This window comes from Bos javanicus, chromosome 23 (genome assembly GCF_032452875.1).
Source record: "Bos javanicus breed banteng chromosome 23, ARS-OSU_banteng_1.0, whole genome shotgun sequence".
NCBI lineage: Eukaryota > Metazoa > Chordata > Mammalia > Artiodactyla > Bovidae > Bos > Bos javanicus.
In genome coordinates, this window is record NC_083890.1 from 29,972,956 (window position 1) to 29,991,368 (window position 18,413).

Genomic DNA, 18,413 nt, shown 5'->3' on the forward strand with positions numbered 1-18,413 from the left:
CATGACTAGTATTTTCAATCTAGTTTTTAATATGTGTGAACCATCTATGTGCCAATATTATGCTACCCTTACAGGAAATAGAGTTCACATAGTTTCACTCTGGACACAATGACCAATTAAACTTGAGGGACTCTGGAATCCCTAGGGCTAAAAGAGCACAGAGCATTGAATGAACGGTAAGCCTTCAGTTAAAGCTAAAGCCTCTCTCCAGGACTCTGTCAGTGTTGCTGGTATTTATAAAATCAGCTTCTCATTGTATTAGGAACTTGCTGAGAAGAGCCAGCGTCAGTCAAAAACACCTGGGTGACTGAAGACACTAGCTCTAATATACTTTTACCTCATCATATGAACTTTTCTCATATGTTTTTGATTCAGTCCAGTTATGTGCTAATTTCATTCTCAATCTGTAGGCAAAATGTAGTTGAATAAGAATTTCACAAGAGGTGAAATGTCAAAAAGTCATTGCATTTTTCATCCTGTTTTTGGACCAAACTTCCTTCAAAACATGGCACAAAGAATGATGTAGACATCTTTTCAACCACTAGAAAAAAGAAAAGGTGAGTGATGTCTACTAACAGAATTATGTTATTACCATGAGTGGGAAAGATCTCTCAAGATCATTTCATATACTTCCCTGCCTCTAGGTTGCCTCTCATTCAATAACCAGAGTTCAATTTGCTTCCTGGGAATCTTGAAATAAAGCTCAAATATTTTCAGTGGCTCCAAAAATACTTGTTATCATTTCACTCCTTTGCCCATTATATTGTCATACAAAAAAAAAAGGAGTATTTAGGATTCTTTTAATTAGTAGAGAATATAGAAATAAGAGAAGAGTTATGATAACAGTGGGATGAAAATGTCCTTTACAAAGGGTAATTTCATTTTTCTGACAATGTAAAAAATGAACTAATGAATGAGCATCATGACATCAATGACATCAGAGACATACAAAATGTGAAAGAGTATTGAATAAAAGATGTGAAAAAGAAATCAGATCAGATCAGATCAGTCGCTCAGTCATGTCCAACTCTTTGCGACCCCATGAATCACAGCACGCCAGGCCTCCCTGTCCATCACCAACTCCCGGAGTTCACTCAGACTCACATCCATCGAGTCAGTGATACCATCCAGCCATCTCATCCTCTGTTGTCCCCTTCTCCTTTTGCCCCCAATCCCTCCCAGCATCAGAGTCTTTTCCAATGAGTCAACTCTTCCCATGAGGTGGCCAAAGTACTGGAGTTTCAGCTTTAGCATCATTCCTTCCAGAGAAATCCCAGGGCTGATCTCCTTCAGAATGGACTGATTGGATCTCCTTGCAGTCCAAGGGACTCTCAAGAGCCTTCTCCAACACCACAGTTCAAAAGCATCAATTCTTCGGCGCTCAGCCTTCTTCACAGTCCAACTCTCACATCCATACATGACCACAGGAAAAACCATCTAGTGAGTAGACAGGAGCAGGAAATGGCAACCCACTCCAGTACTCTTGCCTGGAAAATCCCATAGATGGTGGAGCCTGGTGGTCTGCCGTCTATGGGGTCGCACAGAGTCGGACAGGACTGAAGCGACTTAGCAGCAGCAGCAGCAGTGAGTAGACAAAGTAGCATTTCCCTGTTTTGATTTGTTTCTTTATTGATGAAAAATTGCACATCTTTTCTATTTTCACCTTTGCTTCATTCTTGTCCAACCTGTCTATTTATATCCACTGCTCTTTTTTTATTGGAGTTTTGGCCTTTTCCCATAATTATTATGTACTAATTACTTACATTTTAATATGTTAACCATTTTTGCCATAAACTGCACATTTTTCATCTTGACTATCCTTTATCAATGTATGAACTTTTTCATGTGAAAATTTAAATGTACACACAAATAAGTCAAGTCTTACATCCTTTTCTATTTTTCAACTGACAGTGTATTATTGGTATTTACTAAATAATGTATATCTGTAGCTAAAAAGCCAAAATTAAAACTTCATGTAATGGAAAGAATTATAGATCTTAGCACCATCTCTATTCATTCTCATGTAGGCATCCCATGCTAAAGTTATAGTTTATATATCAGTGTTACTAACTTGGGGAAAAAAGTATCCCACTCTGGTATAAAATATGTCAATTCTTCTTATTATATCTTCTTTTTTAAGTCAGTCTAGCAGCACTATCTATTTTTATGCTTGTAAATTCAAATGGGGTAGGTCTAAGCAATGACAATTTAAACATGCAAAGTAGACTAAAGGAATTTAGGTGCCCTTAGGTCATATAACTAAATAACTGATAACTTCCACAGATTGAAGAAAATCAACTTTATTTGATTTTTGGCTCCTTGATTCCATTGTTTACAATTCTTGTGTCTTCCTTTGCTGCTTTCTCTATATTTAGGTGGAATTAAGGTATTTATAAAATAGAATGGCCTTGAAATCCTGGTTTTGAGTCTTGGCCTTAAGATTACAGTGTGTGCAAATTATGTATTCTCATTGAGTCACAGTAGCAATAAAATGTAGATCATATCCATTTATTAGGGTTTTGGTGAGAATTAGAAAGAATTATTTCAGGCACTAAGCAATGCATGTCACATGGTAGTAAGTAAACGATTAGCTTATGCATTTTGCAGTTTTCATCAAGGTATTTGGAGATGCTGGGAGATGTCAGCTGTGATCATCATTATAAATCACAAGTTAGTCATAATTTTTTACCATGAATCAAAGCATCTAATACTCATGATAGCTCTTTGTGGGAATGGATGTTCATACGTGTCATTTAAGAGAGACAGCTCAAAAATATCCCAAGAATAAACTACTAAAATAAGCATAATTTCTTTAGATCAAGTTCAGATTTACATGATGCTCTTATAACCTCTATATTACTCAGCATTTTGAGCATGGATTAAAAACTACTGGATTAAAACAGCATTTATTCTTAAAATACTTATTAAGTAAGTAAGTTAGCAGTATAAGAAAAGGGATAAGAATTGAAATGTATTGAGCACATGTAACTGTCCATGTTTCATGCATGCAGGTTCATATTCTTGGCATTTAAATGTGATGATTTGCTTCATAAAGTCAAACATAAATACTAAAACAGAAGACCTATTTTTTAACCATACAATACATATATTATATTTCACGGGGTTCTATTTAATTGACTATATATTTGGCGTTGAATCACTCACTATGATTATCCTAAATTCAGTTCCGTTACAGTAAGAGTAGTCAATATTATCTATTGACCACTTCCTTATTTTATATTTTTAGGAATGAAAAATAAGTGCGTCACCATGAATTGGGCAAATGAGAGCTCCCCAAAAGAATTTGTACTACTTGGCTTTTCAGACAAGCCCTGGCTACAAAAACCTCTTTTTATTTTACTGTTAATATCATACACAACCACCATCTTTGGCAATGTGTCCATCATGATGGTGTGCATTCTGGATCCCAAGCTTCACACCCCCATGTATTTCTTTCTTACTAATCTGTCCATCTTAGATCTCTGTTACACCACAAGCACAGTCCCTCATATGCTGATGAATATTTCTCACAATAAGAAGACCATCAGCTATGCTGGCTGTGTGGCCCAGCTCATCACCTTCCTGGCCCTGGGTGCTACTGAGTGTCTCCTCCTTGCTGTTATGTCCTTTGACAGGTATGTGGCGATTTGCAGACCCCTCCACTATGTTGTCATCATGAACCCTCGGTTCTGCTTGAGGATGATAGCCTTCTCCTGGTTCACTGGCTTCAGCAACTCAGTGCTGCAGTCCTCCTTGACCCTTAACATGCCACGGTGTGGTCATCAAGAAGTGGACCACTTTTTCTGTGAGGTTCCTGCCCTTCTCAAGTTGTCCTGTGCTGACACAAAGCCTATTGTTGCTGAGCTTTTTTTCTTCAGTGTGTTAATTCTGCTAATTCCAGTGACATTGATCCTCATCTCCTATGGCTTCATAGCTCAAGCAGTATTGAGAATCAAATCAGCAGAAGGACGACGGAAAGCTTTTGGGACATGTGGGTCTCACATGGTTGTAGTCTCTCTCTTTTTTGGAACAGGCATATACATGTATCTACAACCACCTTCTTCTACCTCTAAGGACTGGGGGAAAATCGTTTCTCTCTTCTATGGGATATTCACACCCATGTTGAACCCCCTCATCTATAGCCTTAGAAATAAAGATATGAAGGAAGCCTTTAAGAGGCTGATGCTGTTAACATTTTACTATAAGAAGTAAGAAGTGTTTCATCATGATGAGAATTTTCTGAGTCTTTTTTTCTCTTGAAAATAGAATAGTGTTTGAATTAATTTTTTTATTTTTTAGGCTTTTACAAGTTTACGGAATTAGGCCAACAGTTAGAAAATCTTCCTTGCTTAAGGAAGTAATGCTGAGACCATAAGCTATATTTTTCTAAACTAAAAGCTCCTTTGCTTTCTATAAGGTTCCTCAATGAACTTTGTTTCTTGAGGCCAAGCCATGCTAATTCCCTCCTGTCAATGCTTGACTATTCAGAACACTTGGATGGTTTACTTTCCCACTTTTATTATATGTTAGAGAACTATCTTGTCTACCGCCTTAGTTAGGGAGTTCCATATCTTTCGGACTAAATGACCAGCAATCCCAAGACAGAAGTTTTCCCATAGCACACAAATCCTCATATGCACCCTTCAGAACTGTTCCAAGCATGTAGTCTGTCCCAAATCTAGTAATAGCTGACTTTAAACCAGCTAAGTGTATGCATCTCATCCTAGAAACTGGAAACATCAGTTGACTTTTTAAATTATTTATTTATTTATTTTTCACTGTGCCGGGTCTTCGTTGCTACACACAGGCTTTCTCTAGGTGAGTGGGGCCTACCTACACTGCGGTTGCAAAGGGAGGACTTTTCTTGTTGCGGAGCACAAGTTCTAGGGCATGTGGGCTTCAGTAGTTGTGGCAAATGGGCTTAGTTGCTCTGTGGCATATGGGATCTTCCTGGGTCAGGGATCAAACCAGTGTCCCTTGCATTGCGAGGTAGGTTCTTAAACCACTGGCCATCAAGGAAGCCCTCAGTTGAATTTTATTTCCAACCCTCTTTTTAATTCATCCCTTTATTTCCAATGAATTGCATTTTTTTTCCTTTCTTCTTTCATTCCCCAAATTCTTACTTCTCCCAAGTTCTGCACCAAGCACACAGGATCTCCCCTAAATTATGACATTATTTATAAAAACGTTAATAGGAATTTTTTCTAACATTGATCTGAATTAATTCACTTTATTTGGGTAGTCACTCAGTAAGTATTTATTGATCACTAGGTAGCACTACCCCAGAGAGAAAACAATCATAGTTCCTCAACTGAAAAATATTCTAGTTCGCAGAGGAAACAACGCTTAAACTCAGATACTTAAATGATTACTTGCAGTTAGCAATGTAAGAGCATAGATGGGACAACATTTTAGGCAGCAGAGAAAAGGTTGCAAACCACATACAAAAGTAGCTGAAGATGATAACTGAAAAGTTTGAACTTTATCCAGTTATGAAAGCAGAATACTTAGAGCACAGAAGGTAGCAGAAGCACAAACTATCTAAAAACGTAAGTACAGAGTATGGCAGAATATATAATAAGTATGTGTTTACTAAATGTGACATTTCAAATAAATGGGAAAGGGGAAAAGTTTAAATATATGGAGTTTAAAATGTTTGTTTAGCACAAAAAGAAAGCAATAAGTATTTCAAGACACTGCAAATGAATGAATACAATTATATCTCAGTATAAGTGCCATTTTTAAGATTTCCCAACCATTTTGTACCACTGCCATCTCTTTTTGAATATATGATAGACATTTCCAACTCAACACAATCAAAAGCTGAACACCTACCTGCTCTCTTCACCACAAAGTCCTCTTCTAAAGCTCACTATTTTAGTAAGTTGATTCACTTGTTGTGAATCTGCAAATCAGAAACCATTAGCCATATCTTAAACCATCCCCTGCATAATTTTCCATATCAAAACCATTACCAAGACAAATCAGTCATTCCTCTTTTGTACCTCCCACCCCTCCATTCCTTTCTGTCTTCATACTCCTGGTTCCATATTCTTTTTCTGCTGCTACTGCTAAGTCGCTTCAGTCGTTCCCGACTCTGTGAGACCCCATAGACGGCAGCCCACCAGGCTCCCCCGTCCCTGGGATTCCACTGGAGTGGGTTGCCATTTCCTTCTCCGAAGGAAGAGGAATATATGGCTGTATTTTCCAGCCATACAGCCTTCTGTCTTGCACTTAGCGTTTTTCCTTAAAGCGCAGAATATTTGAGCATTCTTATCCTTCCACACCTGGCATGCTGCAGACCATGGGGTCACAAAGAGTCGGACACAACTGAGCAACTGAACTACAACAAATCCTTCCACTTAATTACTAATTGCTCAGGCCTCATCATTTATTAGAAAATCTTTTTGTGGTCTCCCTGATTTAGTCTAATACCCACAAATTTACTTGCTCGCCATGTACCTCTCATTTATGGCATTTATCCTTCTAAGTGATCATTTGATAAGTGCCTTTACCTACTACTGCTGCTGCTGCTGCTAAGTCACTTCAGTCGTGTCCGACTCTGTGCGACCCCATAGATGGGAGCCCACCAGGCTTCCCCGTCCCTGGGATTCTCCAGGCAAGAACATTGGAGGGGGTTGCCATTTCCTTCTCCAATGCATGAAAGTGAAAAGTGAAAGTGAAGTCGCTCAGTCGTGTCTGACTCCTAGCGACCCCATGGACTGCAGCCTACCAGGCTCCTCCGTCCATGGGATTTTCTAGGCAAAAGTACTGGAGTGGGGTGCCATTGCCTTCTCCTAGACTGTAGCAAAGAGCAAAGTTTGGTTTTGTTCACCAAGATACTCAAAAAACTTAATTTTGGAGACAAAAATTAAAATATCTGTTGTCAAAATTATGGAAAATTTTAGCTAAAAAACAAATTTTCATTTATTCTTTTAAAACAATTTTCAGAGATATAAAACTCTCTGGGGTGAGGAAAATGGTCCTATAAAATTCCATGGTGGGATATAAACTCAAATTCTCAAAGGCTAAAGAAATTTAATTTCTCTGTAAAAATGAAAATCTAGTGACTGTCACATATAGTTATTAATTAGTAATCATTTCTCTTTTTAAAATTACATAAATGCATTACTGTATTTTAGTAAAAGCAAATCATTTTATGGAAGAGAAATCATCCTTTAACATTGCTGGCATATTAGTTTATCCCTCTAGGAATAAAGGTTATAGTTTCTCTTCACGTGCATTATATCTTACTAATATATCTAGGTTCTTATTTATTAAGTGAAAGATTCTTTATATTCTATAGCACTTTACAGTTTTCAAGATTCACACACATGATTTCATAAAGTCCCATAAAACCTTTTTTTCTTACCCCTACATTGCCCTTTCCACTTTCCTCTCCCCACTGATAACCACTAGCCTGTCCTTTGGATCTGTGAGTCTGCTTCTTTTTTGTTATAGTCACTAGTTTTTGTGTTTTTTTAGGTCCCACACATAAGTGATATCATACAGTACTTGCCTTTCTCTATCTGACCTATGTCACATAGAATAATGCCCTCCAAGTCCATCCATACTGCTGGAGATGGCAAACTTTAATTCTTTTTGCTATATCTCCTCAAGCAAGGGAAACGAAGGCAAAATTTTTAAAAAGGGACTACATCAAACAAAAAAATCCTTTCCACAGCAAAGGAAACAATCAACAAAAGAAAAAGACTGCCTACTGAATGGGAGAAAATATTTGCAAACAATATATCTGACAAGAAGTTAATATTCAAAATATACAAAGAAAGCATAACTCAAAAAATCTGACTTAAAAAATGGGCAGAGAACCTAAATAGACATTTTCCCGAAAATTCCATACAGATGACTTACATTCAAAAGATGCTCAAAACCACTAGCCATCAGATAGAGGCAAGTCAAAACCACAGTGAGATATCTCCTCACTCCTATCAGAATGGCTATTATCAGATGGACAACAAATAACAAATGTTGGCGAGGATGTGGAAAAAAGGGAACCCTCATGCACTGTTGGTGGGAATTGATTTAGCACAGTGGAAAACATATGGAGGTTCCTCAAAATATTTTTTAAAAAATTAAATTTAAAAAAATATTCTAGAGCAAAACACTGTCTCAGAAAATAAATAGAACTACCATATGATCCAGAAATTCCACTCCTGGGTATTTATCCAAAGGGAAAAAATCACTAATTCAAAAAAATATATGTAAAATTGATTCACTTCGCTGTATAGCAGAAGCTAACACAGCATTGGAAATCCAAAAAAAGTTAATTTAAAAATTAAAACATAAAGAAGTACCTCCAAACCACCCCCCGCGAAAAAAAAGATATATGCACTCTTATGTTCATTTGCAGATTAATTTACAATAGCCAAGACATGGAAGCAACCTACATGCCCATCAGTAGATGAGTAGATAAATAGGTAATGGAATATATATACAATGGACTATCACTTAGACAAAGAATGAAATCTTGCCATTTGTGACAACATAGATGGGCCTAGACGGTATTATGAGAAGTGAAACAAGTCAGATAGAGAAAAACAGTGTGATTTCACTGACATGTGGAATCTAAAAATAGTACAAATGTACAGACATGACTAAACAGAAACAGAGTCCTAGATACAGAGAACAAATAGGTAGTTGCCAGATGGAAGGGGTTGGAGAGGGGAAAAAGTAGCTGATGGAAATTAACAGACACAAATGTACAGTTATAAAATAAATGCATCATGGGTATAAAATGTACAGTGTGAAGCCTATAGTCAATAGCTGTGTAATAACTTCATATGATGATAGATGGTAACTAGATTTACTGTGGTGATCATTTTGAAATGTACAAAAATATGCTGTGTACCAGGAACTCACTCAGTGTTGTAGTTCAATTATACTTCAACAACAAACTCACAGAAATAGATCAGATTTGTTGTTATTAGAGGCAGGGTATGGGGTGGGAGAGAACTGGATAAAAGTGGTCAAAATGTACAAATTTCCAATTATAAGATAAAAAGTTATAGGGATACAATGCACAACAGGATTAATATAATTAATATTGCTGTATGTTATATATAAAGTTGTTGAGAGTAAATCCTTAGAGTTCTCAGCACAAGGAAAAATATTTTTTAATTTCTTTTAATTTGTATCTTTGTGAGATAATGAATGTACACTAAATTTACTGTGGTCATCATTTCATGATATATCATTAGCTGTACAACTTAAACTTATACAATGCTCTATGTCAATTATATCTCAATAAAACTGAAAAAAATTAAAATATAGATGTTAAAATTGATGGGTTAAAATTTTATCAGGATCAAGATATTATATAATTTCTGGCCTTTCCCTTCTAATTACATTTTAATTTCCAAGGAAAAAATATCATAACTTGTCATAGGAGAGACTTGGGGGACATCACCTTAATCAAGTGACTGAACTTAACAGCATCAACTGTTAAGACAAACCAGCCTCATGTACCTTTCTGTAATGATTGGCTCCTGCATGGGGAACAAAATAAAGCACACTTTGGAGATAATCAACAAGATTTGAATATAACTTGTAGATTAGATAATAGTACAGTTATATTGCTATAAAATATTCCAGTTTTGATAACTGTAGCAGCTATGTAAGAAAATGTGCTATTCTGAGTAACTGTACACTGTACTTGGAAAACTATAAGACACTGATGAAAGAAATTGAAGGCGACACAAACAGATGCTTATGGATTAGAAGAATTATTATTGCTAAAAAGGCCCTGGGGAAGACATGGCCAGTGCTCACTTCAGGTCCAGCTGTTTCTCCAAACACCCTGGGCACACACAGACTGCACAGGGATGAACCCACACAAAGACACACCTCCAATACTGAGATAGGTAACAGTTTCACATAATTTCACTGAGACAGAGAGAGTAACAAAATAAGATGACAAAAGAATATGTTTCAAATAAAAGACCAAGAAACAACAGCCCCTGAAAAAACTCTAATGAAACAGGTAAATAATTTACCTGATAAAAAGTTTAAGGCAATAGTAATAAGAATGTTAACTGAACTGGGTAAAAAATAGATCAACACAGTGAGAATTTTACCAAAGAACTGGAAAATATAATAAAGGACCAGTCAGAGCTAAAGAATATAGTATGTGAAATGAAACTTCAAGAGGAGAAATTAATAGCAGATTAAATAATATAGAAGAATGCATAGGCCATCTGGAAAAATGAAAATCACCCAATTAGACAGAAAATAATTAAAAAAACAGAAAACCATTTTGTTTGAAATGAGAATAGTTTACAAGAACTCTGGGACAACATCCTTCACATTACCATCCACAATATAGGGATCTCAGAAAAAGGAGAGAGAGAAAGGAGTTAAAATGTATTCGATGAAATTAGGGCTGAAACCTCCCTGAACCTAAAGAAGGAAACAGATATTCAGATATAGGAAGCACAGAGATTTCTATTGTAAGATTTCACTCATATGTGGAATCTAAAAAATAAAACAAACAAAACAAAAATAAACTTACAGGTACAAAGAATAAATGAGTGGTTACCAGAAGGGAAGTGTATTGGGACGTGAGTAAAATGGGTGAGGGGGGTCAACTGTAAGATGATGAACGGCATGTAGACTTGTGATGGTGATTACTTTCTAGTGGATACAGATGCCGAAGTATAATGTTGTACACGTGAAAATTATATGATTGTTTAAAACCATCAATGAAAATCTTGTTTTGCCACATATCAGTTTGCCCTTTGTGTATTTCACTAGTATTTCAATCATTCTGGAGCCAAGTTTACCGACATACTGAAAATAAGCATCAATCTATTACTTCTCTATTACAAATAAGTTTCATTATAGCAAATTTTTGTCTGTAATTTTGTCAGTGTTATATTTGAAGCAACAGGGAAAGTGACTGATACATAGCAGGCACTCAACAAATAGTTATTGCTTAAATAAATGAATGAAACACTGAAGCATTAATTTCTTCTTGACACATTTTTAATTGTTTAAACCAAATGTGGAACTTTAACATAGTCAGCATTCAGTTCAGTTCAGTCGCTCAGTCATGTCCAGCTGTTTGTGACCCCATGAATTGCAGCACGCATTAGGTCAGGTTAAAAGTCTTTATTATACCATGCTACTGTGGAAGAAATATTCGAAGACAAAAACCTTTTTGTTCCTTAAAAATAATATTAGAAGGTGACTGCCTCTTCTCTCTCTGTGTAGAAATAAAATTATTTGCAGGAATCTCAAGAAATAATACCCTGAGGAAAAAAATAAAAGAAAATTGCATATTGACCCCAAAAATAATTGTCTTAAATTTTCTTTGTTATTCAAGATTTTCCATGAAATTTTTTAGGTAGATTGCATTTTCTAGGATTCTTAGTCCTTTTTTTTAAATTTAAATTTATTTATTTTAATTGGAGGCTAATTACTTTACAATATTGTATTGGTTCTGCCACACTTGAACATGAATCTGCCACAGGTGCACACGTGTCCCCATCCTGAACCCCACTCCCACCTCCCTCCCCGTACCCTCCCTCTGGGTCATCCCAGTGCACCAGCCCCAAGCATTCTATATCATGCATCGAACCTGTACTGGTGATCCATTTCACATATGATATTATACATGTTTCCATGATATTCCCCCAAATCATCCCACCCTCTCCCTCTCCCACAGAGTCCAAAAGATTATTCTATACATCTGTATCTCTTTTGCTATCTCGCATATAGGGTTATCATTACCATCTTTCTAAATTCCATATATATGCATTAGTATACTGTATTGGTATTTTTCTTTCTGGCTTACTTTGCTCTGTATAATAGGCTCCAGTTTCATCCACCTCATTAGAACTGATTCAAATGTATTCTTTTTAATGGCTGAGTAATACTCCATTGTGTATATGTACCACTGCTTTCTTATCCACTCGTCTGCTGATGGACATCTAGGTTGCTTCCATGTCCTGGCTATTATAAACAGTGCTGCAATGAACATTGGGGTACACGTGTCTGTTTCACTTCTGGTTTCCTCGGTGTGTATGCCCAGCAGTGGGATTGCTGGGTCATAAGGCAGTCCTATTTCCAGTTTTTTAAGGAATCTCCACACTGTTCTCCATAGTGGCTATACTAATTTGCATTCCCATAAATTCATTTTCCTAAACTCATTCAACAAAAAAAATGCCAAAATTTATCATTTCATTTTACTATGGCAAGAAGAAAGAAAGTAGTATACCCACTAGGGAATTTCTATCATGCTTCTTACCAAGAGATTTCCACTGAGGTTTATTGCCTGTATGGAGAAAATGTCCCACAGCTTTATATAAAGAGGAAGAACCTTTCCTGAGCAATTATTTTAGAGTAAAATGGGTTTTCATATCTAAACATATTTAAGATGCTTCAAATCAAATATACATATAATGTTAAGGACCCACAATAAGAAATAAAGACCTACAATAAGAAGTAAACGTACTGAACACAGAGAGAAAATACATTCCTTATCTCCAATTAATCCTGATGGAAAGTAAATATCAATGTCAATAAAGGGAAGTATTACCATTGAATATCAACATTAATTTAAAGTAAGTATTATATGTAAGTGATTGTGATCTGTTTAACTTGATTCATTTATATCATTTTGTACAAGTTTTTGTGCAAAGCTGCACACTAAAAAAATGTGTAAGTAAATTGGCACCTTTAGTATTAATAGTATTGAAATGCTCCTATTTTGGAAAAATAAATCTAGAGATACTGTTTGTGTTAGCGGTCATTTTCAATAATTTAAATATATGTGTGCTGACATAAAATCTTAAAATCATTAACATCATGTTAAAGCCAAGGGATATGAGTAATTTGTGGAAATGAAAGGGAAGAAAATGCAAATCTTATGAGACTTCTTTCGGTGGAGATAAGTACAGTGTTAATATTTGGATATAACCTAAGAAAAATTGATTAGAAGATAGAGACTCCTAATCAACCTGGACACTATATTTCATGAAAATAACTAACCAGACATTAAGTATTACTTACAAAAGTATAGCCACACATATTGGATTGGTTAATCCTAATAGCACAGCAAGGTAGATAAGGGAGGTTCCAAACATTTAAGTAATGCATTAAAGATATGTTTGTTAATCATTACAGTGAAGTGGATCCAGTTTTCTGATTCCATATCCTACTACACCAGTGCTTTTTCAAACATTTTACCACTGCCTAAAGCAAGTTTTATATTTTATATAATAAGCCCAGTCACACATGTATACATATACTCACACTTGTAATGGAAACAAATATTATAAAATCAATAAAATGGTATATAACTGTTAAATGTGTGATAGATTACAATTCACAGTATGAAAAGCACTAATATATATCATACTGTATTTTTAAGAACTGATACCTTTAATAATCTTATATAGCCAGTCTGTACAATCAATTATTGCCTATCTTGTTTTTTTAAGTTCTGAACATGTTGCAAAGAATCATTTTCTTTTAGGTGTATGTTTCTTTTTATGATAAAAATTTACTTTGGCAAAAGTCATTTTAGGATTTGAGGCATAGGATTAAGGAAAAGCACTCTGTCTTATTTTCGTGTAAAGCAGATGAATCCAGCTGGAGCCCAGTGAATTCTGAAATTACCCAGAAAACAACTCAAAAATTCAACCAGAGAATGATGAAGCTCAACTGAGTAAGGATGAAGGAAATGAACACAGGCAGTAAGTTAGCATGGGTGGTTCTTGGGAAACTGTCTTGTATTTTGTTATTTTCTCTAATATAAGAGCAATTGTGAGTCCCCTTTTCTCTAATAATTAAACTATGAAAATTTGCTATATTTCATTTCCTAGGTAAAATATCAAGATTTGTTAGTCTTCCTTTTAGATATACTACAAAATCATTATTTGGGGCATTTTGTCTCATAAATTTTACCTTGCAAATATCAAATCACATCACTGGAGTTTCACCACAGAGAAAAATCCCTTCATAACTCATGTTATTTAACTGAATAAATTGACCATCAAGAGTATTTAATACTGAAATGCAAATCTTCCTTTGACTTAAATCCACAAACAAGAGCAACAGTCATGAATGCAGGCAATGCAAGCACGCCAAAGTTTTTCATTCTCTTGGGTTTCTCTGACCATCCCTGGTTGGAAATGCCACTCTTCACAGTAGTTCTTGCTGCTTACATCTGCACACTAGTGGGAAACATCTCGATTATTGTGGTATCCAGGGTAGATCCTCAACTTGACAGCCCCATGTACTTCTTCCTCTCCAACCTCTCCTTCCTGGACGTTTGTTTTACTACAACCACCACCCCTCAACTGCTGCTGAACCTCTGGGGCCCAGATAAGTCTATCACTTATGGAGGCTGTGTGACCCAGTTTTATGTATTTCACTTCCTGGGAGCCACTGAATGCATCCTCTTAGCTATGATGTCCTTGGATCGTTACGTGGCCATCTGCAAGCCTTTGAGGTACCCAGTTATCATGCAACAGCAACTCTATATCTTCCTAGTGGTCATGGCATGGCTAAGTGGTTTGGCTAACTCCTTGCTTCAGTCATCCCTCACCATCCAGCTGCCACTTTGTGGCAACAACAAGGTAGATGACTTCCTGTGTGAGGTCCCAGTGATGATCAAGATGTCATGTGCTGACACCACATTCAATGTAGCTATGCTCTCTATTGTGGGCACTTTCTATTCCCTGGTTCCCTTGTCACTTATTCTTGTCTCCTACGGGTTCATTGTAGCTACAGTGCTCAGAATTCAGTCCTCAGAGGGAAAGAAGAAGGCCTTTAACACATGTAGTTCTCATGTTATTGTTGTATCTCTCTTCTATGGACCGGTAATTAGCATGTATGTGCAACCTTCTACTAATTCCCAGGATAAGAACAAACTAATGTCCCTTTTCTACAGTTTGGTAACTCCTATGCTTAATCCTTTTATTTATACTTTAAGGAACAAAGACATGAAAAGGGCAATGACAAGTCTTCTTGTCTTATTGTACCATCAAAGAAGAGAACAAACATAGCTATTTTTGTGCTTCATACTCTCCATATAGGGCTTGGAAGAGCCCCTGTTCTAAAAGCACTTCTGATTTTACCTCCTCTCAACATTCTCCCTAAAATGTAGCTTTTCAATATGTTCAGTTCAGTTCAGTCACTCAGTCATGTCTGATTCTTTGTGACCCCATGAATTGCAGCACGCCAGGCCTCCCTGTCCATCACTAACTCCCAGAGTTCACTCTGACTCACATCCATCGAGTCAGTGATGCCATCCAGCCATCTCATCCTCTGTCGTCCCCTTCTCCTCCTGTCCCCAATCCCTCTCAGCATCAGAGTCTTTTCCAATGAGTCAACTCTTTGCATGAGGTGGCCAAAGTACTGGAGTTTCAGCTTTAGCATCATTCCTTCCAAAGAACACCCAGGGCTGATCTCCTTCAGAATGGACTGGTTGGATCTCCTTGCAGTCCAAGGGACTCTCAAGAGTCTTGTCCAACACCACAGTTCAAAAGCATCAATTCTTCGGCACTCAGCCTTCTTCACAGTCCAACTCTCACATCCAAACATGACTACTGGAAAAACCATAGCTTTGACTAGACGGACCTTTGTTGGCTATCATAATAAATAAAATAAACGTGGTACAACATTTTAGATGAAATTTATAAAAATATTAAAATTCATATGTATATAAATTGTGTCTTAGAAAATATTGAAAGACATGTTTTTAAAATATCTCTATGTGACAAATCTCATGTGTAGACACATTTGATGCACATGGTTGTACTTGCTAGAGGGCTGTTTTTCAGCTTTGGCACACATTACAATCCTTAAACTTATAAGGACTGACTCTTCTACAGACCTTCTATATCAGAATTTTAAGAAATCATGTCCAGAAAATTATTTTTTGAAACTGCCTCAGTTAACTTTGAAGTACATGCAGAATCTGTGAGGACCATGATCGAAAAAACAAATTGAGATATCCATTAGAGACAGAGGTCAGAAGGGATCTCAAATATGGGACAAGGTATAAGCTGACCCTTCCCCTCCAAAATAGGTGACAATTTGCCAAAAGATTGAAGAATTTCAAATGCTCCACGCTTTTAAAAAAAGATGTAAATGCATCAGCAGAAAAATTAAAAACACAACCCCTAGCAAACACTAAGGCAAATGCAACAATACCAAATTGAATACCTAGACAATATGATTTCCTTAAAATTAGATATTCTATGAAATTCAGCTAAGTACTCCAATCAGTAGTGAAACTCTCATTTATGTGCAATAAAATTTTTCAAAATTGGTTTCCTAAAACTAAATTATACAATGAAGAATTGACAACTGAATTGTTACTGTTGATTACTAAATTATCAGTATGGGTAAGTAAATATTTAAAACTATCTCAAACAAACCAAAAACAAAAAGAAGAAACCATAAGAAATTATGCAAGAAAACATATGATTTAGAGAATAGACACATGAAACTAAATATAAACAACAGGAATGGTAGTTGAATGAAAACAATAGATTGAGGAGAAATAACTAAGTAAATAGTCAGAAAGTTCCCCGGGAAAGAGAGGTTCCAGCCATACATTAGGCACTCCAGCCCTGGGGTCTGACACCGGGAAAATAACCCCCGTTAGCCAGTTTGAAAACCAATGGGGCTTCTTTGATTTCTTTCACCAGTGTTTTATAGTTTTCTATATATAGGTCTTTAGTTTTTTTAGGTAGATATATTCCTAAGTATTTTATTCTTTTTGTTGCAATGGTGAATGGAATTGTTTCCTTAATTTCTCTTTCTATTTTATCATTATTAATGTATAGGAATGCAAGGGATTTCTGTGTGTTGATTTTATATCCTGCAACTTTACTATATTCATTTATTAGCTCTAGTAATTTTCTGGTGGAGTCTTTAGGGTTTTCTATGTAGAGGATCATGTCATCTGCAAATAGTGAGAGTTTTACTTCTTCTTTTCCAATTTGGATTCCTTTTATTTCTTTTTCTGCTCTGATTGCTGTGGCCAAAACTTCCAAAACTATGTTGAACAGTAGTGGTGAGAGTGGGCACCCTTGTCTTGTTCCTGACTTTAGGGGAAATGCTTTCAATTTTTCACCATCGAGGATAATGTTTGCTGTGGGTTTGTCATATATAGTTTTTATTATGTTGAGGTATGTTCCTTCTATTCCTGCTTTGTGGAGAGTTTTTATCATAAATGGATGTTGAATTTTATCAAAGGCTTTCTCTGCATCTATTGAGATAACCATATGGCTTTTATTTTTCAATTTGTTAATGTGGTGTATTACATTGATTGATTTGTGGATATTGAAGAATCCTCGCATCCCTAGGATAAAGCCCGCTTGGTCATGGTGTGTGATCTTTTTAATGTGTTGTTGGATTCTGATTGCTAGAATTTTATTAAGGATTTTTGCATCTATGTTCATCATTGATACTGGCCTGTACAAATGGGATCTAATTAAAATTAAAAGCTTCTGCACAACAAAAGAAACTATAAGCAAGGTGAAAAGACAGCCTTCAGAATGGGAGAAAATAATAGCAAATGAAGCAACTGACGAACAACTAATCTAAAAAATATACAAGCAACTCCTCCAGCTCAATTCCAAAAAAATAAACGACCCAATCAAAACATGGGCCAATGAACTAAATAGACATTTCTCCAAAGAAGACATACAGATGGCTAACAAACACATGAAAAGATGCTCAACATCACTCATTATCAGAGAAATGCAAATCAAAACCACTATGAGGTACCATTTCACACCAGTCAGAATGGCTGCGATCCAAAAGTCTACAAGCAATAAATGCTGGAGAGGGTGTGGAGAAAAGGGAACCCTCTTACACTGTTGGTGGGAATGCAAACTAGTACAGCCACTATGGACAACAATGTGGAGATTCCTTAAAAAACTGGAAATAGAACTGCCATACGACACAGCAATCCCACTGCTGGGCATACACACTGAGGAAACCAGAAGGGAAAGAGACACGTGTACCCCAATGTTCATCGCAGCACTGCTTATAATAGCCAGGACATGGAAGCAACCTAGATGCCCATCAGCAGATGAATGGATAAGAAAGCTGTGGTACATATACACAATGGAGTATTACTCAGCCATTAAAAAGAATACATTTGAATCAGTTCTAATGAGGTGGATGAAACTGGAGCCTATTATACAAAGTAAGCCAGAAGGAAAAACATAATTACAGTATACTCACGCATATATATGGAATTTAGAAAGATGGAAACAATAACCCGGTGTACGAGACAGCAAAAGAGACACTGATGTATAGAACAGTCTAATGGACTCTCTGGGAGAGGGAGAGGGTGGGAAGATTTGGGAGAATGACATTGAAACATGTAAAATATCATGTAAGAAACGAGTTGCCAGTCCAGGTTCGATACA

General features: G+C 36.3%; 2 protein-coding genes across 2 annotated transcripts; both read left to right on the top strand.

The window, feature by feature from the left end:
- Positions 1-3,270: 3,270 nt before the first annotated feature.
- Positions 3,271-4,212, top strand: LOC133235925 (putative olfactory receptor 2B3). The gene has a single exon (XM_061397702.1). The coding sequence runs from the start codon at positions 3,271-3,273 to the stop codon at positions 4,210-4,212; it is 942 nt and encodes a 313-aa protein (XP_061253686.1).
- Positions 4,213-14,081: 9,869 nt separating this feature from the next.
- On the top strand, positions 14,082-15,029 carry LOC133235926 (olfactory receptor 2B11-like). Its single transcript, XM_061397703.1, has one exon. The coding sequence runs from the start codon at positions 14,082-14,084 to the stop codon at positions 15,027-15,029; it is 948 nt and encodes a 315-aa protein (XP_061253687.1).
- The last annotated feature ends 3,384 nt before the right edge of the window (positions 15,030-18,413 follow it).

What these genes read in the sequence shown, in the direction of transcription:
- LOC133235925 (XM_061397702.1), top strand. Translation starts at nt 3,271, where the DNA reads ATGAATTGGGCAAATGAGAGCTCCCCAAAAGAATTTGTACTACTTGGC.
- LOC133235926 (XM_061397703.1), top strand. Translation starts at nt 14,082, where the DNA reads ATGAATGCAGGCAATGCAAGCACGCCAAAGTTTTTCATTCTCTTGGGT.